Source organism: Columba livia, chromosome 14 (genome assembly GCF_036013475.1).
Source record: "Columba livia isolate bColLiv1 breed racing homer chromosome 14, bColLiv1.pat.W.v2, whole genome shotgun sequence".
Taxonomy (NCBI): domain Eukaryota; kingdom Metazoa; phylum Chordata; class Aves; order Columbiformes; family Columbidae; genus Columba; species Columba livia.
The window spans coordinates 5,226,131-5,246,265 of NC_088615.1; the positions used below are offsets into that span (position 1 = coordinate 5,226,131).

Genomic DNA, 20,135 nt, shown 5'->3' on the forward strand with positions numbered 1-20,135 from the left:
ATGCACACGCTTTCCAAGCAACGCTTTTATTTCATGACCGGGGTAATGCTCGTGTTTCTCATGCGTGGACGCAGCACACACTATATGATCACTGCGTACCGTACGGTCACTACATATCATATGTTCCCCACATACCACCTGCTCACATACTAACCGAATACTGCGTAATTCAGCGATTAACGTTACGAACGCTCCCGGTTCCACTCGCGCCCCGCCCCACTTGGTACCGCCTCCCCAGCGAGCCCCTGCGTTGAGTGGAGCAAGCTTCTGACCGATGTTCAGAAAGGCCAATCAGAGCGTGTCGCCCCCAGGCCGGCGAGCCAATAGGCGGGAAGGGAAGCGGGCTGCTGGCCGGAAGTGGTGTGCCGGCGGTTACGCTGAGGGGAGCTCGGCGGGCAGGTGAGCGCAGGTGGGTTCTCGCTTTCCGGGCCTCCGAGCGGGGTTATCTCCTCTGCTGGGTACGTGGTCAGTCACCGATGGGGTCTTGCTGTAGCGCGCTCCTGTCTCTTCTGTCTTTAGCAGCGGCCTGGCGAACCCCGGCTGCTCTTGGGCCTTCTCAGAGCCTGGCTCGGAGCAGAGCGGCAGCGGCGGCTGCGGACATGGGGCGCAAGGCCGCATCCTCAGCCTGGGGAGGGGTCTCCCCTCTCCTCCAAGGGGCTCCCCCCGCTCTCCCTGTGACTGCTCGGTTTACAAACTGCTCTTGCATGCTTCGGGAAATGATTGATTTTTGTGCTTCTAGTGACGTTAGTTGTGCTAAAAGTATAAGTATACCCTAGTGAAAAACTAATGCAGATTTACTTGGGAATTTTCTGTATTCTGCACATTGAGATGGCTTTCTTCTGGCTAATTTTCTCAGAGCCGTCGTCTTATATTGCCTTTATTTCTATTGATATGGCAAGGTTGTCACACAAATTGTTTAACATCTCTTTCTTGGGACGTTCCGTAGGTATTTTCCTCTCGCAAAAATGGGTGAACCTCAGCAAGTGAGTGCTCTTCCTCCACCTCCAATGCAATATATAAAAGAATATACTGATGAAAATATCCGTAAAGGCCTGGCCCCAAAGCCACCTCCACCTGTGAAAGACAGTTATATGATGTTTGGTAATCAGTTTCAATGTGATGATCTGATTATTCGGCCCTTGGAGAGCCAGGGTATTGAACGGTTACATCCTATGCAGTTTGATCACAAGAAAGAATTAAGAAAACTCAATATGTCTATCCTGGTCAACTTTTTGGACCTCTTGGATATCTTGATAAGAAGTCCAGGGAGTATAAAGAGAGAGGAGAAACTGGAAGATTTGAAACTGCTGTTTGTCCATGTCCATCATCTTATAAATGAATATCGGCCTCACCAAGCCAGGGAGACACTGAGAGTCATGATGGAGGTGCAGAAACGTCAGCGTTTGGAAACAGCAGAGCGATTTCAGAAGCACTTAGAGCGAGTTGTAGAGATGATTCAGAACTGCTTGGCTTCCTTGCCTGACGATCTGCCTCATTCAGAGGGAGGACTGAGAGTGAAGGTGGAAACCATGGATGCTGATGATGGCAGCAGCTGCACTGGACAGAGTGAAAAGCAGAGAGAGCGTTCTGGTGGCAAGAGAGATCAGGTTTTAGACAAAGATGCAGCTATGTGTAGCATTATTGATGAAATGACATGAGGCAAATACTTTTTATTAGCTCACCTTAGTGAGAGGCAGAATGGATTCTGAGGGTATTTGTTGTATTTTGTTCTGCTGTTATACAAGCAGACAAAGCGTTTATTGTACACCTCTTGGAGGCTGTGAGTGACTAGGTGGATAAAAGTGTTTAATGTTTTGTGAGCTCTATGCTTATTTGTAGAAACAAAAAAGTATACTTTTTTATGAATGTATCATGTGAGGTGGTAGCCAGAGATTAAAGTTAGATTTTTCTGTTATACTCTCATTTGTCACTTTCTACTTTTTGGAGTATGCTTCATTTTGTTTGAATTGTTTTATAGTATGGAAGCAAGTAAGGGATCTGAGAGGAATTGCAGTTAACAGTTCATTTCCAATAAGTGCTGTTTTTTTACAGTTTCAGTGGGTCATTTCAAGTACACATAAATAAATATTAAAAATAAAATTAGTGTCAAGTCTTCAAAACTAATTTCTTTCTGGCTTTGTAATAATATCACTGTGCTAAAGAGAATGTAAGCATTCTTTTATTACAGATGTAGTGTGGTGTAACTTGCTTTATAGGCACATGCTGTCAGGAATCTCAACAACTAAACGAATTAAAATTAATTAATTTTATTTTTTCTTAAATGTAAATCATAACCGGTCTTGAGCTTGCAAAAATGTCTTTTTTTTTTCACATAGATGTTTAGACTAACTTGTATTTCCTTCATCATTAGTATACATGCATGAAGTGACTCAGTTAGCAGTACGGCGGCTTTGTATTTGCCTCTTAGGTAGGCTCTGTGCCCAACTGGGTCTTTTTTTTCTCAGGAAGGAGAGTCTTATCGAATAATTGGTCTTTATGCTACTTGAGAATTTCTAAGTTTAAAAGAACCTGCAAGCATTCCATCAAGTGGTGGCCATATCAACCATGTTTAAATAAATGTGAGTTGTATCAACCCACCATAGCAAGAAGAAAGGAGTGATTTGGTAGAGAATTGGCTTCTTTACCCTCCTGCCAGGGAAATCCTACTTCGGTCTTTTTGCCACATAACACCACAGTATGTCTGTTTTCCAAAGTTATGTACAGAAGCTAAAACCAAGGTAAACTTTATGGGTGAGGGAACTTGCACAAACTCTGGTTTTAATGATGATTTAGCAACCTATGTCTCTGTTTCATTTGATAATTCTGTTGTTTTCAGAAGTGTTGCTTAAACGGGCAGGCAAAAGTACTTTGCTGGTGGGGGGGGGTTGAGCTCAGCATGGATAAAGATGAAATGAACTGAAGCAAGTGAGTGACTCACTGGATGACAACATCTGTTATTTTAAGTGCATGTGACAACGTAAGTAACAATAAAGTAGAAATATTCTTTTAGAAATGTATAAATAATTTTACAAAGTTAACACTTTTGTCCTTCATTCAACTCCTGTTTCCTTCTCTGGCCAGATGTAAATTATATTGTTTGTAGTTAAATAGCACTGTTGCAAGTGAGCAGAATTAATTTGGTGTCTACTTTGCAAATGTTTCACGTGGAAGACATGAAGAAACATTTAGTGACTCCTGGGGAAGAGAAATTGTTCACTGTGGAACTGCTGTTTGTCACGCACATTTCAACTTTGCCATTCAAAAAGAGCTGTCATAGATGCTCAATGGTTTTCTGCTGATTTTTGTCTGAATTTTATGCTTTTAATAAAGTCACAGGCCTAGGTACCATAGTTTGAAAATACTGCAAAAGCTGAGTTCTAGCAGCAACTAACAATTCCAATGAACTTGTTTGTGAAACCATTCAAGTAAATGGGGATCATGTCATGTAAAAAATACTTAAAGCTGCTTTCACTTTCCAAGAAGTTTCATTAATACTTTGTTTATTCTAGATTTTTTTTTTTTTCCTCTGTTTAACACTTAAAAAGATGAGGGAGGCAATGTGTGTTAGATTATATATACATTATGAAACTCGATGAGATAAAGTTAATATCAGGTGTTAAACAGCCTTTTGTTGGATGTTTTCTCCTTTAAAAATAGGAAGAAAAAAAGCAGCCTACGTCTTCTTTCACACTATCTAAACAAGCACAGGGATAACTGAAGTACAGTTACTTGAACAGTTTTAAAAGTTTCTTGATATGGAGAAGCCAAGTGTGTCACCTGTGAACAAAAGGGTAAAGTTTGTAGCTCTGATCACCTAGGGGGAAGGGATAAAAAGCTATTTAATTATACAGCTTTAAAATAGTGCTGTTAAGGGATGTTTCCAATAATGCTTTAAATATGTTTCAATATATAATGGTTTGGTTTGGTTTTCACAATGCATGAGCTGACTATATACTCTGAGTCAAGAAAAAGTGTGCAGCTACGTTAAGGGCTGCATAAAAAAGATGACATTGGCACCTTTCTACAGCAATAGCGCTCAGCTCTTGCACAAAGAAATAATAGTGCCGGACAGCTCTGTTGGTTCTGATTCTAGCCTAACCTTGTTATGACAGTATGTTTTTGGAAGCATTTCTGCTGTTTCAGTTATTTATAAAAAGTTAACTACTTACAAGTGAATTTTATTTGTATAAAATGGTGTGAAGTAGATTAGTTATGTCTTCAAAAAACACTTGTTGGCCCTCAATCGGATACACTTGATCGCAGCTGCAGTTTTAGTCCAAACAGCGTGAAAAGACGAGATGTGCTCAAGAGGAGTTGGGTAATCCAGGGACAGAGGGTGGACAGGGAACGCCGTTTCTCAAGAGCTTTGTTTCAGCGACGTTTTGTCCTAGCGAGCGGTGAGCCTGGGATGTCACAGTTTCCACCCTGCTAAAGTGACCTCTGTGTTCTGTGTGGTTTACATTGCAAAAATGCAGATCCATACAGAATTTTTAAGAGTCAGATGATGACAGACTGCAACTCTGTGAGGCTACAACTGTACGACAGCAGAGCAGCTTTCCAATATCACCAAATTATAGCCTAAAAAGAACATAGCATTTGCCTAAAGATGCTCTGAGCTGCTTCTGAGTATTAGAACCAGAAGCTCATGACTAAATGCTTCAGTAATTCTTCCTGGGAATCTGTTATTTTGCCAAATTTTCTGTTTTAACAGTCTGTTACATATCCTATGTAATCTCTTATCCAAATTCTATCTACTGTGGCAAAAAAAGGTGTAGGAAGCAGTATGAGGGTTACTGATCCTTGTGTCAGGTCGGTGAGTGTGCTTGCAAAGACTAGGAAAGGAGGAAAAGGCTCATCCTGCTGAGAAGGGGAGAAATGGAAAGTAAGTTGGGATAGGTGGCCCTGCTGTGTGCTAGAAAGGATCTGCTAGTGTTAGCCTGTATTGTTGTATTTTGAGTATTTGTAATGATTGCTAAGCTAAAATTCCTGACCCCGCTGCAGACGGTGCTTTCCTTCTGCCTGGCTGAGTGTGTCGCTGCTGTGGGCTCTAGCCCGTGATGGGAGCTGGAGGAAGTCTGGGCTGGTTTCTGAACTGGATCTGAAAAAAACATAGTCAGCAATTTCTGCTTTCTGCAATTTCACCAGAATAGTGTCTGTTGGGATCAGAGTTAGGTAAGTGTGGGATTTCCAAAATTTTCTGATTCCAACCACACATGCTCTTAAGGAGTTTGAGGACCATCCTTTAGACTGCTAATCATAAAACCTGCTTGCCCATAAGGATATTTTTCTTAATATTACAGACTAAGGCAAACTAATTCTTATATCAGTGAGTTTTCCATGCAAAACAAAGTTCTAGAATATCTGATAAGCAAAGTCTTGATTAAAGTTTCCTTTCTGCTGTGCAGTTACTTGGTAAAAAGACTTTGCAAAGGTTGTGCGGAGCAAGAACTTCACTTGGGATATGCAGTATAATACATGCAAATACATGCAGGGAGAAGCTCCCGGTTCTTTTTCATTAATTCGGCTCCTGTCAGTGGATCTTGGAATAGGCATTTCAAAATGAGCCCTGGAGATGTGCAGGTGACACTTAGAGCCTGTTTGTTCAACCATTAAGAGATTATCCAGCTACACACCAGCTAATCAACAAGCTGCAAAGTGACTTTTTTTTTGAGGCAGTTCTCTGCCTTTTCTGCCTGCAAGCAGCCACTAGATAGCAGTACAGAATCAGAAAGCAAGCCACATTTTTCTGATTCCTCCCAGCACATTTGGGTATTAAGTGGCTTTTTTCTATTCACTGCTCCATTTAGCCCAGTCTTGCTAAAGAAACAAAGCTGATGTGATGTCATGTTCATCTTTTTCCTTCCCAAGTCACCTGTAACTTACTGATCAATCCTGTTTTTACAAGCTTCATGGAAATTGGTAGCTGGGTACAGCTCCGAATTTGTGCCTCAGGTGAGATCCATCTGCTCACAGCCACTGCTGAATGGTGAGTGACGGGAGACAGAGGAGAAACTGGGATCATTGCTGGAAAAAAAGTCTCCAGGATATTCAGCACATGTAAAACTGAGGAAAGAAAGAGAGGGGTCTTCAAACGGAAGGCAGGATCAGAGGAAATGAAGGGATTAAGAAAATGTAAGTGAAGTCCAAGTCAGAAGTAGAGACTAGGGCGAATGTTCAGAAGTTTAAGAGCACAAAGCTTGTTCTTGCTGCTCAGCACCACAGAATGGTAATCATAGAACCATTTCGGCTGGAAGAGACTCTCAGGATCATCGAGTCCAACCATAACCTAACTCTAGCACTAAACCATGTCTCTGAGAATCTTGTGTGAGTGCCTTTTAAACCCCTTCAGGGATAGTGACTCCACCACTGCCCTGGGCAGCCTGTTCCAATAATGGGCCTTAAGAGTTTCATGGAATGTCAAAACAAATAGTACATTGAAATCGCTGGTGATAGTACCATGTTGAGTGTCTTGGAAATGGAAAGAATAGGATAGAATAGTTTAGTTGGAAGGGACCTACAAAATTCAGCTAGTCCAGCTGCCTGACCCTTGGGCTGACCAAGAATTAGAGCATGTTATTAATGGCTTTGTCCAAATGCCTTTTTGACACTGACAGGCTTGGGGCATGGACAACCTCCCTGGGAAGTTGGTTCCAGTGTTTGACCACCCTCTTGGTAAAGAAATGCTTCCTGATGTCCAGTCTAAACCTCCCCTGGTGCAGCTTTGAACCGTTCCCATGTATCCTATCACTGGATCCCAGGGAGAAGAGCTCAGCACCTCCCTCTCCATGTCCCCTCCTCAGGAAGCTGCAGACCCATGAGGACACCCCTCAGCCTCCTTTTCTCCAAACTGGACAAACCCAGAATCCTCAGCTGTTCCTCCTAGAACGTGCCTTCCAGCCCTTTCACCAGTTTTTTTGGCCTCCTCTGGATGCATTCAAGGACCTTAACGTCCTTTTTAAATTGTGGGGCCCAGAACTGAGCAGAATGCTCGAAGTGAGGCCATACCACTGCTAAATGCAGCAGAATCACCCCTTCTGAACAAATTCCACCCGGAAGAGAAGGAGCAGTTGTGGTACATAAAAACTTGAAATGGAGAAATGAGACTTCGGTGGTGCTCACTCAGCATCTCCAGAAAGTATAAGATCTGGTTTTCTCTCCTTCAACTCACTTCCCCAGAGCCTTCATCAGCTAAAATGGCTGATTTTGTGCTGTTTCACTGGATTATGATACAGATCTTTATCGGTGAGTCTTCACCTGCCTTTTTTTTTATGCTTGTAAAATTAAAACCAGTCGCATTTGTTATGTGAAAACAAAACAGTGAAAAAGATCGTAATTGTATACAGAACTTCAAAAGTCTTCTTAAGTTACTGAGTTAATACAGATTGAGATTTTATTTTTCTTTTTAAAAATGTTTGTGGTTTCCTCTGTGTACAGGCTTGGTTAGTTCTTCCATTCCCCAACATTATCTGAGTTCTTTACTACTGTTAAATGTGTACTGCTGGCTTTGCTTATTCATCCATCTCCCCACAACGCTGCAGTGCTGACACAGCCCAAGCTAGGGAACTGAAATACTGACAGAATAATGAATGATACATGATGAAGAAAGGATTTTCTGAAACTCTGAGGGCTGTCTGCTCCTATGAACTGAGTATGGGAAAGCACGACTGGAGATTCTTCTCCTTTCATTCCCAAATGTTCGGTTCATCCATCTAAAATCTGAATCCTAAAAGAGATACAAGTCAAAGAAGAGAAACTTGGGAGAATGGGTCTTGCAAGCATGGTTGTTATCAGCTACATTTATGCATGTCCTTTTAGGCATCGACAATGCACTTTCCAAATTGCCGGGGGTGGCTCAGGAATGCAGGTTCACCCGCTCCCAGCGGGGCAGGAGCCTCCATCAGGACTTGTGCTTTTAAATCGCTTGGGCATTTCAAGAAATTCTTAGATGGCTAAATATTAATTGGTTAAAATATTGGATGAAATATGTTGTATAAAATGTGTCTTTTGCCAGTCTCAGCAGAAGAAACAGAGCTCTTTCCTTGCCACAACTTCAGCATAAAATTAAATTGGAGGCACTCGCCTCCTTTTGATCTTATTTTCAAAAACATTCTCATATACAGAGAAAGGGCAAGAATGGCTTTTTTTGCTTTATCTCGGCTTGGTGCTGAGAATGGGTGATCTTGACACTTGGGAAACCAGCAGAGTGGGCAGTTAAATGCTTTTCTTTTTTTTCCCTGTTTATCAGTAATTTTCATCAGCTTCAAGAAGAAATAAAAAGAAAATAAGTTTGATAGGGAAAAGATGCCAAGTATCTTCTACAAAGAAGGAAAATTGTTCCAGAAATAGATCAAGAAAATAAACTTGTTTTCCAGCCAGCTGTCTTGGCTGGAGGATGTATGTCTTTGTCCATCTAACAACCAGTCTGTGGGACAGAAGCGCCCTGCAAAAGCGACTATTGAAGGCAGTGCTTAACGCCAACTGTCATTGAGGGTTAGTTCAAGAGAGACTATATATGTAAATATGTGTATATATAAATATACGTATATCTGTATGATCTTAACAATTACGAATACCCCTTTCTCTTTCGGAAGATGTAGTAAATATCTGGAGTCCATTTCTCTCTCATTTGGATTAAGGACTTAGAGTTGCAAACCTCACTGACCAGTGGGACTCCCCAGGCACAGCTGATGCTTTGTGTTCCCTGGCTTGAAATTGGGTGCCTGGGTGTCACTGCCATGGACAAGGGCAGGATCCTTCTCTCAGTAAGACCAGGGTATCAGAATATAACGGTCTCAGGAACCTCTTAATTCCAAAGACATGTTAATTCAGCCCTAAAATGTGTCTGTGGAAGAGGCTGCAACTGAGAACGAAGTTATTTGGCCCTTGCAGAGGTTTGTATTGTTGAATCAAGGCTGCTGTGGTATTGAAGCTTTCCATACCAGCCTGCAGTGCAGGCAGATGTTAGCAACATTAGCTTCATGTAAATAAAAAGAGGACTTGAAACTGCAAAACCTGTAGCTTTCTAGGACAAATACTGGTGGGAAGCTGCTTTGGAGACATTCTGGTGCCTTGTGTCTTCCCTCTTCTTCTTCTTTTTTTTGTTTATTTTATTAATAAGCTTAGGACTCTGCTTCTTTTAAAGAGACAAACAGGCAAATTTTCATTTGTTAAAGGGTTGCTTAATGAAGCTGCTGTTGTGCTGTGCAGGACTAGGATGAAATAAAAACAGAAGCCCACTTCTCTTCGAGCAGCAGTGACCTTAACTCTAGAAACAGTTCAAGTTTGTCCTGGTTTTACACACATCTTTATTGGGCTGACTTGAAAATATGTGTTAACCTGCCTGGTGACTAATCCCTGGCTCCTCTAGGGATACTTTCAAGGTCAACTTGGATGAACTGTTTTGTTCTGTCATCACAGAAAGAGGCTGTTTTCTCTGTTTTGCTGTACCAAGGCGAATGAACCTCCCCTTTCCAAGGACTAAAGCAAGCAGACATCTTGCAAAGCCTTATCCTGTATTCAGGAATTCAGTTTTTTGGCTCTTCTTGCTTTAATTTCTCTGCAAAAGCTTCTGCCCTTCACACCATATTGCATGTTGTTTTGTCTGCCTCTACTCTTTTAGCATTTGGAGCTTTGGAAACCTGAATGAGTTGGCTTATCTTGCCAATGGGATAAGCAATAATGAAGCTGAAATGTCATCCCAATAACAAGTCGTGAGGCAGCCTGCCACAGACTAAAACCTCACCTGGGGAATAGTCCATTAAAGACAAAACAAAAGAGACATGGACACAGTTGGAAGCATCTGTTTGCAATCTGGGAGTCATGCCAAAAAGAAAAGGCATTCAAACAGCTGGCAAAATAGAAATGTTTGGCAAACCAGGGCCAAAGCTGGTGATAATAACAGCAACTGCTCTAAGTCCTGTTTGGGGTAAGCAAGCTGGCCATGAGATATCAGATCTGTGGGATGATCCTCTTGCTGCAGCGCAGAACCAGATCTGGATGCTCCCAGGTCCCTCTGTTCCCACTACACCATATGTAAATGATAATAACATGGGGGGAAAACTACAACAAGGTAGGAAGACTGACGCAGACTCGATGAATGTAAACTAGAAAAGATATATTCATCTAGGGAAACTTCTTTCTTTTTTTTTTTTTATAATGCCTTTCATGAAGAAGAAATCCCTTTTAGGGCAATCTGGGACCTGCATGGACAGTTCAAAGGGAACAATATGCAGCCAAGATTCAAATCAGACACTAAGGTGGGTATTGGCTGTAAAACACCAAGTAAAGCTGGTCATTAAGAGTAAGAGCACAAGGAAAGCATGCATATGCTCTTTTTAACATCACTATAACACTAGCAGTTAAAGCTTCTGTGTACACAGTGCTCTGCAAGGTAAGTGGGATGCTTGGCAGAGGTTGCCATGAGGCAGAAAAAGCAATGCACTTTCTGAGAACAGATTCCCATAGACAGATCCCACTGTTCTGCCAGCTTAATTAGGCCCTAATTTCACACATGAATAGGTATTTTGGACCCTGCTATTGAGACTGTCAGTGAAAGGCAACTATGACAGCATTTCTTTTTTGAAGGAGATGACGGGGGACTGAGAAAACCAGATGCATTTCACACCAGGTTTCTGAACAACTTTCAAACAGTGTCTTAGGAGAGGAGATGGGTTGGAAGCAGAGTTACCAAATTCCATTTGAGCAGGTCTAGTTGGTGTTTGGGCTGCCAGCGACAGACCTCAGCTTCGCTCACCACGTTTGATGTGAGTGATGTATTTGGTGAGCAGCCCTCCAGCAGCAAGCCAATGTCTGCAAGCTCCTGGCTGTTGCCTGAAGTGTCCTGGGCCATGAGCGGTCACAGGCTCCAGGGGAAGGCTTGGGGACCCCTAACTGTGTCCTGCCTGCAGGCAGGAGTGTTTCTTCTCCTGCCTCATGGTGTTGCACAGGTAGGGTCATGCACCAGAGGCCACCAACACTCATCTTTCCTTGTTCTTCCTTGACAGGACACGCCACATCTGAAGCTGTTGTTAGAGGAGTCATAGGACAGCCTGTTCGGTTGCCTTGCTTCTACCAGGTGGCACGATACAAGTACATCTCCGATATGTGCTGGGGCAGAGGCCCATGCCCAAATTCAAAATGCAATAACAAGATTTTGCACACCACTGGGAGCAGGGTGACATTCAGAAAATCTCAGAGGTACAACCTCCGGGGCTATATTTCCTATGGAGATGTGTCTCTCACGATTGTGAATGTGAAGGCAGAAGACGCAGGTACATACTGCTGCCGCATAGAGATCCCGGGCTGGTTCAACGACATCAAGCAGAACATGCAGCTGGACGTAGTCAGAGGTGAGTTTGGGGACTTACGTGTTACATTTCTGTAAGATGGTCAAAGGGGGAGTGTTTAAGACCTAACAAAACAAAAGAAAAAGGCAAACTGTAAATCTGGGAATTGCTCTGGCTGGGCCATGTTTTCTGCCAATTAAACAACTTCTAAAAACAACGACTCTCCTACCTTCATTCTTGGTGTTTTAGCACTTAGATAATTTTCATGAATTTCTGGGTTGGCTTTCCTCAGGGTCAGTTGTGAATGCTCTGATCTGGCTTTCATCTTGGCTATGTCTTTTCCATGCAGCCCCTCCAGTGATGACAACCACCACAAGAAAGGCTCCCGTTTCGCCCAAACATTTTAGAAAAACATCTTTTGCTCCCCAAGAAACCTCTGATCTTCAAACAACAGCAGAGACTGCTGTCCTCCTGACAACCACTGCCGCCCCAGCAACAGCTGCAACCACCGAGTCTCCAGCCGCAATCACACTGGAGACCCTTGCTCCCCCAACGTTTGCTGTGACAGCAGATGAGACTTTTCCAGCAGCTATGATGACAACCAGTGCTCTCCCAGATTTTCTGACTGGTTTCCAAGGAGCTGACATGAGGACTGAAGTGTTCTGCTCAACAGAGTCTGTCCCTCTTCCTGAAGGTACATAGGGTAACTAGCACCAATCCTTTGTATTTTCTGCGTAGCAGACATGGGCTTTGTTAGTCTGACTCTGGCATCACAGAGACTCTCCAGATACTTATATTTGTAGCTGGTGAGTTTTTTCTGAGATGCTTATAGATATGTATGTCTCAGTAGGCTTAAGGAAACACAGGTCAAATGTTGTGGATGATGCCAAACTGGGGTGAATGGCCAAGATAGCGGAGGGTCAGACTTGCATTCAGGGGAGTCTTAACAGGCTACAGAAATAATGTGACAGAAACCTCATGAAGTACAACAGAAATAAATGCAAAGTCCTGCACCTGGGATGGAGTAAAGAGATTCACTCAACTATGCATTAATTTTTTTCTTTATTTGGGGAAGACAATTGAAATGGTCTGCTGAAAAGGTTAGTTTAGAGCATGTTCTGCTTGAGCAGTAAAGTCAATGAAAATTCAAAACATGCTTAAAATTGAGTACTTATATTATCATCCCATATGAAAGCTGCCATTATTATTAATATTTAGTTGATCAGAGTGGCCTATTATCATCCTAACCATGCCTAGTTGCTATATATCCACATCAGTGACCTATTTTGCACAGATCAATGTCTGCACACAAGACTGGTTTTTTTGTTTGTTTGTTTTTTTACATTTTTGGATCTTCTATCAGTTTAAGTTCTTTCTGACCTGAACCTATGAGGACAGCTTTTCTGGATTATCTCTGGCCTTCCAGCCACAACAACACACCCCAGTTGAACTTGGCAACAATTAATTGCATCCACACTGAACAGTTGAAACATCTGACCACTGGCCATGCTAGTAAAGTACGTTGGTTTTCTGGATAGGATGAGCTGCAGATTCACCTCTTAGTTGCAGATGAAGAACTGTGCAAGCAATTTTAGATGTCTTATGAAGACCTTCTTAATCAGTGATCTTTGCAAGCACTACTTTTTACTTAATTTCAGTGACTCCTGAATTCACAAGTACATTTGTGACTGCAGAGGGAACTACAACTCCTCTCATGGTGGAAGATGTGCCGACTGCAGGTGAGCATGATAATGGTGCAAGCTCAGAAGTGAACTTTCTCACCACTGTCTCACTTGTCATTTTTCTTATATAGTTCTGGATAATACCTGTATCCTGCCATTGTAAACAGGAAGTTTTGCAAAGGGTCTTGTCTCTGGGATGCTGGGGGCAACTTAAGTAATGACTGTGGGCTAGAAAAAGCCACCACAAAATTAACAAAAGCAGAAAACATTCTGTACTTAGGTGAGTCATGTATGCTCCCACCATGCAAAAACTTATGTCGTGCTATTTCTAAGAGCCAAACTGTCATAATGCATGAGAATGCTGCAGCATAATTGAGCACTGTCTAGTATGAGCCATAAGCCAAGTTAAGTTCTCGATTCTGTCTCCTTTTACTCTGTGAAATAATGCAATAATTGGACTGACTTCAGCCTCATTGTAATATAAGGAAAGTCTAATTTGTTGCGGAACTCTGTACCAATGTTAGCACAGTGGCTGGGAGAGAAACCCATGTTTGAGACAGCCCTCCATCTCCAAGCGTAATTCTTGCCAGATGAGTTGGGTTAACTGGGACAGTTGGTTCCTGCTGACCAGGTTCTGATTTAGTTTCTCTTCTGTCTTCATCTGCTTTCCTGCAGAAACAACCCCGCCAGCGGCAACCGTGCTTCAGACCCCGAAAAAAGGTGTCGCTCATTCAGGTGCGGAAAGTAAGCTGCAGTAGTTGCTCCCATCAGCCAGGCTGCAGCACACTGCCAGAAAGTTTAATTTTGACTTGTGGGACATGCATGTCAAAGCAAGATATGCACTTGTTGTGTATTTGGGATAGTTTTGCTGAACTCTCCTCTCTCCTCTCCCCTCTCCTCTCTCTTCTTCTCTCTCTTATTCTTTTCTCTCCTCTGGGGTGTCATAAGACAGGCATATGGCAAAATGCAGTGTTCACGTCTATCTATCCCTAAATAGAGAAAAAAGCATTATCTTCATAGAGTTTTCTTAAATCTGTGGTAAATTATCTGAACATAGAGAAGTTTCCTGTGGTTTTCAGTACTAATGCAGCTTTCAAAAACTGCAATCACATAGATGTCTGATCACAATTAAACTGAGGCAGTTCCTCCACTTAGACTGTACTTTGTTTACTACCTCTGCTCTCTGTGACAACTTGTCATGCTCACAGAAGTGAAAACTCCTTCATAGCAGACAAGTTTCTACTGTCTTGCTTCATGGGCTGTCCCTGGGAAGCCTCGTCTTTCCTTGATAGAGACTGACATTTCCCAATGACTGCCTGATATACCATTTGTGACAGAAACAGATTGTTCCCTTTTGGTTGCAAAGTACTTTATTTCTTCTACTCAGGGGCAGATTTTGCCCTCTTCATTCTCTGGGAGTTCATTAGTCCCTGACTCAAGCAGTGACAACTACAGTGGCCCTCACTTCTTCAGGTGACTGTGCCAGTAATAATTTCAATCTCATTTATTTTCAGGGATTTCAACAAGTTCAGACAGCAAAGCTGAGAAACATGATGGTAACAGAGTTAAGGTAAAACTTCCATTAAGTTTCAAACGTGTTCAACCAGAAGCCAGAAGGCCAGTAGGAGATGATAGTGATTTTCAGTGTATTCATACTAAAGGGACAGTGTTTGCAAACAGTAGCTTGAACTTTTGTTTAAAAGCCCAGGAGCCATCTATTCATCTTCCCAGTGGATAGAGCCAAAGACTCTGACTGTCTGGCTTGGACACTTCAGAAGAACCTCATCCCCCTGCAACCCCTGTAAGATAGGCAGAGGTAGAATCCACAGGTAATTCATGTTGTTTATCATAATCAACCTGATGTGTCTTCTCCATACTTTGTATGGGCAAGCTCAGAAAAGCATTGCAAACTCCAGCCCAATGCAGATATTTCAGAGCTCTTAGCCAGTACAGCAACCCACTCCTGTGTGAATAGGTCTGAAGGAAATATACTTCTAAAGCCTTTTCACTTTTTCTCTTCTCCCTTCCAGTTTCCCAGCTATGCCGTTCTCATTGCCTGTCTCATAGTGGTGTCTATTCTTTCCATATTGATGCTCTCGTTGTTGTTTTGGAAACGTAAGTATCCCTAAGCACATAGTTGATTAATGTTTCTAATGCTGGCCTAGTGCAGGTGTCCTTCTGTATCTCTGGTTAATCTTATGGGAAATGTGCTATGGCCCTGTGGCAGCACCCTGTTCATCTTATGGAGGTTGCTGTTCTTGCTCCAGGACCGTGTCATCATGAAGAGACCAGGGAGCATGAGTTGGTGGGCATGCAGCAGGAGCAAGCCTGTGCAAGCAGCCTGTTCACAGGCTCATCTTGTTGGCTCTCTATAATAAAGTGGTCCCATAGTTTCCTGGAATTGCTCCCAACAGACGTTGGTGTAACTTAAATCAGCATGAGATCCTTTCTTTCCTGCCTAGCCCACAGAAATTTTGCAACTTGCTATCTTTGATCTGAACTCATTTGACGGATTCATTAGAACTACAGATTTCTTTTTGCCATTGTGACATTAATGTTGCTTTACTTCTAGGTAAAAACGCGAAGAAGTTTATAATTAAAAGGTAATCCATTTTGTAATTTCCTGTTAAAAGTGCCAATGCAATTTTTCTTAAAGGCAGGAAGGTATTGGCCACTGATCATAATGGGTGTAGTATTGGCTTGTGGTACTGACTACCAAAGTTGTATTATGAGCAAGCTTCAGATAACTTCACCCCAGAAAACAAAACAGTGGCTCCTGGATACTGCTTCTATGTAGCAACAAACAGACATCCAGAGTGCTGGAGAACTTCAGCAGCTGGTACTTACCAGCAGTGACCCAAGCCTAAGGAAATACCTAATCTACCTTACTCTTTCACCAAATACCAGGGCGTGACCCTGGTGGGGTTATTTTAAAGAAATTAAGAGATCAATTATTATGATGATCAACCAGCAAAATAGTTGATTGGAAAGGGATCAGGGATTTATGGACAGTCCTCCATGGAGTGGCAATTCATGCCAATACGCAAAGACTGGACCCCATGAAGGCTGCACCACAGCAGTGGGGGAAACCAGGCTTTCCACCACTAAACAAATCTTGCAGCTCTCATGGGGCCACCGCACCCTCTCACACATTCCTTGGTTCACACTGAAGTAGCTGAGGTGATCATTGAGGTGATAATTTTGAGGCAGATATGAAATATGAATGTATGATGAGTCACCCTGTGCAGGTGTAACTGATGAGTACATGTCTTCTGGATTATCTTGAAAAAGGATTTTCCCTAGACAAACCACAGGGTAGGCCAGTGAATTATCATCCCTTTGCCAAAGACCAGCAATTTTTCAATGGTAGATGGTCCTCCACGCTGTACCCCACCTAGTAGATAAGGATTGAGGGTCAAGGAGGAACTCTTCCCCAAATTCCATGGTGGTTACCCTACATTATAAGATCTGAGCGGCCCTTTTCTATCCATTACAAGAATGCAAGCAAGGTAAATACTTGTCTGGTGTAAAAAGTAGGCATTGTACTGTTGAAGTCAGTGGACTCAGGAGCTTCTGGTCTCCATCTCAAGGAGAATTTGCTGACATTACAAATAAGAAAGGATGCTCTGAAGCATCAATGTGCTTCTGTCCTATCCATAGTGATCTGTGCTTCTCACTACAGCCTTGGACCAGCAGAAGACCTTGAAAAAGTCTTCAGTGGTGCTGAAGGAGAAAACAGCATGTTTTCCCTGTGAAGGTGTTTCTGACACCCTGTGAAGGTGTTTCTGGGTGTTTCTGGCATCTGACTTCTTACTAATGCCGTGTTATGGAACTGAATTTGTTTTTCTCTATTTTTACTAATGCTCTTCCTTGAATACAACTTATACTATGAGGAACAGAAGACAGAAGAAATAACATGGAATGCTGCCTAACTTCAAATTAAAAAGAAAAAAAATCAGCAAATACAGTTCTTATATAATCAAGAGAAAAAATAAGCTGTGAATATAAATCAAAAATGCAGATTACTTAAGGGGTACCAGTGCTGCCTGTGATTCAGCATGTTTGAATGACCCTTGGAGACTATGTTAATAAACTTTGTAATTTACCACTAGCAATTGTATTTTTTATGCCACATCCTCAGGTGTTTGAACAGGAGTTAGTTATTCCCCAGGTGTTGAAATGGCTGGTGTGCTGACTCAGCTCTCCAAGAAACACTGCAGCATTTCCAGAGGTGGGAAAATGCCCAGAAGACCAACATGCAGGGAAATTTTTCTATCTTGCCCCTACAGGCTGGTTACCAACTCAACCTAGTTTTAAAAGCCTAAATCTCACCCTAGGTGAAACACAAGCAAAAGTCTCCTCAGAAAGGTGCGATTTGCATGGTGAAAGGATGGGCTTCGCTCTGCCATGCATTGCCCATCTGGCCCACAGCTGCCCGAAGGTCCCAGTTTTCCCATCTGAGTAGAAGCCAAGGTTGGTGCTGCAGAGCTATTGTTATGGCAGCATTTACAGTGCTTGAGGATAACAGGGAGGATTGTGGGCTTCCCTGGCCTGCTCTGTGCTACCGGCAGATGTGCATCTTGCTCAGCACCCCAGGGCCAAGCCAAGTTCCACAGCGTGGAGCTGGTCTGTCCTCCTGTGCTAACCACACATGTGGTCACCAGCTCGGGGGCCACAGTGAAGAGGGACTGGCTGTTGAGACTGGGGGATCATCTACGGGATATGCTGCAGAGCTTTTGTGTATATCATTGGGGTCCTCACTGACTCTGCCGCAGTGACTATGGGAATGGCACAGGAGAAGGTTCATATCTGTGACACTGGTATCTCCATTGCCCAATGTTTACCGCTCCCTGCTATGGCAACTCCAGGCAATGACAACTTGAAGTAAGAGCACACTGTGGGAATAGCATCTGATCAGAGGAAAACACTGTCTGGCAGCTCTGGGTTTCCACGCTAGTCATGCTCAGATCTGCGGTGAGTGTTTTTGACTCTACAGCATCTTCTCATAGCCCATGAGTTAGGAGGAGGCAGGGGAGGTTCCTCTTTGGGGTCCCTCTCCGTCTTGCCCAGGCTCAGCATCCTGCTGTGCACCCCGGTCTAGTGATGCTGTGGGAGGCAGAAGATCGTCCCCAAACAGAAGACGTGACCTGCAGGCTCCTGGGGTGGGTTTGCTCAGCTGAGACCTGTCTGTCCCACACTGGTTAATGCAGCTGCTGCCACCCCAACACACAGTACATTCTGAGCCTAGGGGCCTGGTGCCCAACACTGCTTCTAGGCATGAATCCCATACAAATCTGTGAGGAATGAAAAGGGGGGGGAAAAAATCCCAGATAGTTTTGATGTACTCCTTTAAAAAGAAAAAGGCAGTGTTTTTTGTTTTGTTTTGTTTTGTTTTCCCCAAGTAAACCTGCTAATTAAGCCAGCACTATCCTCATTGCAATTTCCAATTAGCAGGGCTGGGCCAATACTTTTGCTCTTATTAATTAGCTCTGTGCTAGTGACTTTTTTAGAGCAGGGCTGGCTCTTGCTGGGGAAGGTTCTAGCACGTTTGCTGTGGTGCTGGCCAGACTTGAAGGCCTTGCTTTGGGGAGCTGCACAAGGGCAGAAGAAATAGGAGCCAACAAAGTGAGTTTGATCTGATCAACCATGTGGAAATGCAGCCCAGAAATGCTGTAGGGAAGCTGTAAGTGTAACTTATGTCGCCGAGCATTTTTATTTATCTTTTTATTCACACCAACTACTGAGGCTGAGGTTTGGGTTTAGAGTGGCAATTGGAAACAAGGAATCTGGGAAGGTTATACTTAAGTGAGAATAGATTGAAGTAATTTCTGAGGAACTGACCCTGGCTGTCAGTATGTTCAGTGGAAGGTTAAAGGGAGTCTTTTAAAATGCAGCTGGAGGAAAATGAAGTGCTGTTTTCCAAAAGCAACAGAAGACCCAGAATGTAGTTTCTGGGTCTAGTGAAGAAAAACTGGATGAAAATAGCAGGTATTTAGAAAGAAAAGACTGTCAAAGAGTATGTCATTGGCTTCTGGAAATATTAGTCTTTATTTTTAAGACTTGTACCCTGGAAGGCAAAGAAGAAGTGCACTTGAGTAAACATAAAGCACTGCAGCCAAGAAAACCCTCTGGTAAGCAGATTAAAACAATGCACTGGGTGTAAGCTGCAAAGCCCTCCAGCGACCAGTGCTTCAAACGGGAAAAACTTTGGCAAAAGACAGTATTGGGAGGCTCGTGCTGTTGTGGGGTGTGGATTTCCTTGAGTGTTGTTGTCCATTGAACCCACCAAAGCAGGTGTCCCTGCAAAGTCTGCCCATGTGCCCCTTCCCCCTGCCCTCGCTAGCCTCCTGTTCTTCCCAGAGAGCTGCCAACCAGCAAAGCCATTTGCTTGAAAACTGCTGTGCATTTCCCCAAAATCTCCAGTCCTCCCAGACCTTGCCTCTCGCCACCTCTCACACTGCCAAGTGCTAAGACCTGAAATATCCAGGTTTAACATATCTCCCCAGTGCCCTGAGCCACTGAAGTTATTGCAGCATTTATGGGCTTGCACTGGGAGCCTGTGGTTAGAGTGAAGAGGGTTTTAATTTGTTCAGAGTCTATGTCAAGCCTAGATGGTGTTATATCTGGGGAGTCTGGCTCTGCTCCATGGAGCAAGGTGGTTAATTAATGAAGGATTCAGCTTTTGGTCTAAGTAATAATATTCACTGGACCCCAGTACTTTATGGACAATTGGCTGTATCAAAACGACCGATTAAACTGGGTAAAGGATGTCTGACGTGAAGAGATAATGACTGAACTACCTGATTAGTATGAAGGAGGTGCAGAAAAGCAATTAAAAAGGGATCTGAATATTCTTGGACATGGGATTGGCTAATGAGAATAGAGGAGGAAATACTGAAAAATAAAGACAAGCACTGAGTTAGGAACACAAGTCCTTTAAAGAGAAACCAGAGGAATGAATTTATTGTGGTTTTGAGATTAATAAGAGACCTCTCTTAATAGACTTTATTGGAGCTGACTGCTCTGATGGTCCCTTTCCATCTCAGCAGTACATTTCATTATGTTTCCAGGTTTGTTTCTTAGCCTTAATGTGCTTTTCTAGGCATTTTTTAAGGTTAATATAAATAAATCTCTGGGTTCCAAAGGTGGAATCTAATTGGAGCTTAAG

At 43.0% G+C, this 20,135-nt stretch overlaps 2 protein-coding genes across 5 annotated transcripts; both read left to right on the forward strand.

The window, feature by feature from the left end:
- Positions 1-257: 257 nt before the first annotated feature.
- MED7 (mediator complex subunit 7) lies at positions 258-3,038 on the forward strand. 3 transcript variants are annotated; one of them, XM_005503356.3, is made up of 2 exons: positions 258-399; positions 947-3,038. In XM_005503356.3, the coding sequence occupies exons 1-2, from the start codon at positions 275-277 to the stop codon at positions 1,656-1,658; spliced, it is 837 nt and encodes a 278-aa protein (XP_005503413.2). In that variant the 5' UTR covers positions 258-274; the 3' UTR covers positions 1,659-3,038. The 3 variants fall into 3 exon arrangements, with proteins under 3 accessions (XP_005503413.2, XP_005503414.1, XP_021144907.1); XM_005503357.3 differs by having other exon boundaries at positions 297-409; XM_021289232.2 differs by having other exon boundaries at positions 348-458.
- A 4,046-nt stretch (positions 3,039-7,084) lies between these two features.
- On the forward strand, positions 7,085-17,078 carry LOC102089489 (T-cell immunoglobulin and mucin domain-containing protein 4). Of its 2 annotated transcripts, none has more exons than XM_065029698.1 (9): positions 7,085-7,242; positions 11,004-11,348; positions 11,635-11,979; positions 12,944-13,024; positions 13,643-13,702; positions 14,482-14,537; positions 14,998-15,082; positions 15,540-15,570; positions 16,628-17,078. In XM_065029698.1, exons 1-9 carry the CDS (start codon positions 7,098-7,100, stop codon positions 16,671-16,673), a joined length of 1,194 nt encoding a protein of 397 aa, XP_064885770.1. In that variant the 5' UTR covers positions 7,085-7,097; the 3' UTR covers positions 16,674-17,078. The 2 variants fall into 2 exon arrangements, with proteins under 2 accessions (XP_064885770.1, XP_005503415.2); XM_005503358.3 differs by having other exon boundaries at positions 16,650-17,078.
- The last annotated feature ends 3,057 nt before the right edge of the window (positions 17,079-20,135 follow it).

Excerpts from the sequence above, each read along its gene's own strand:
- MED7 (XM_005503356.3), top strand. The coding sequence starts at position 275 with ATGTTCAGAAAGGCCAATCAGAGCGTGTCGCCCCCAGGCCGGCGAGCC. Across the intron at positions 400-946 it reads GAGGGGAGCTCGGCGGGCAG|GTATTTTCCTCTCGCAAAAA; the intron begins GTGAGCGCAGGT and ends GACGTTCCGTAG.
- LOC102089489 (XM_005503358.3), top strand. The coding sequence starts at position 7,098 with ATGAGACTTCGGTGGTGCTCACTCAGCATCTCCAGAAAGTATAAGATC. Across the intron at positions 15,083-15,539 it reads CTCGTTGTTGTTTTGGAAAC|GTAAAAACGCGAAGAAGTTT; the intron begins GTAAGTATCCCT and ends CTTTACTTCTAG. Across the intron at positions 15,571-16,649 it reads AAGAAGTTTATAATTAAAAG|CCTTGGACCAGCAGAAGACC; the intron begins GTAATCCATTTT and ends TTCTCACTACAG.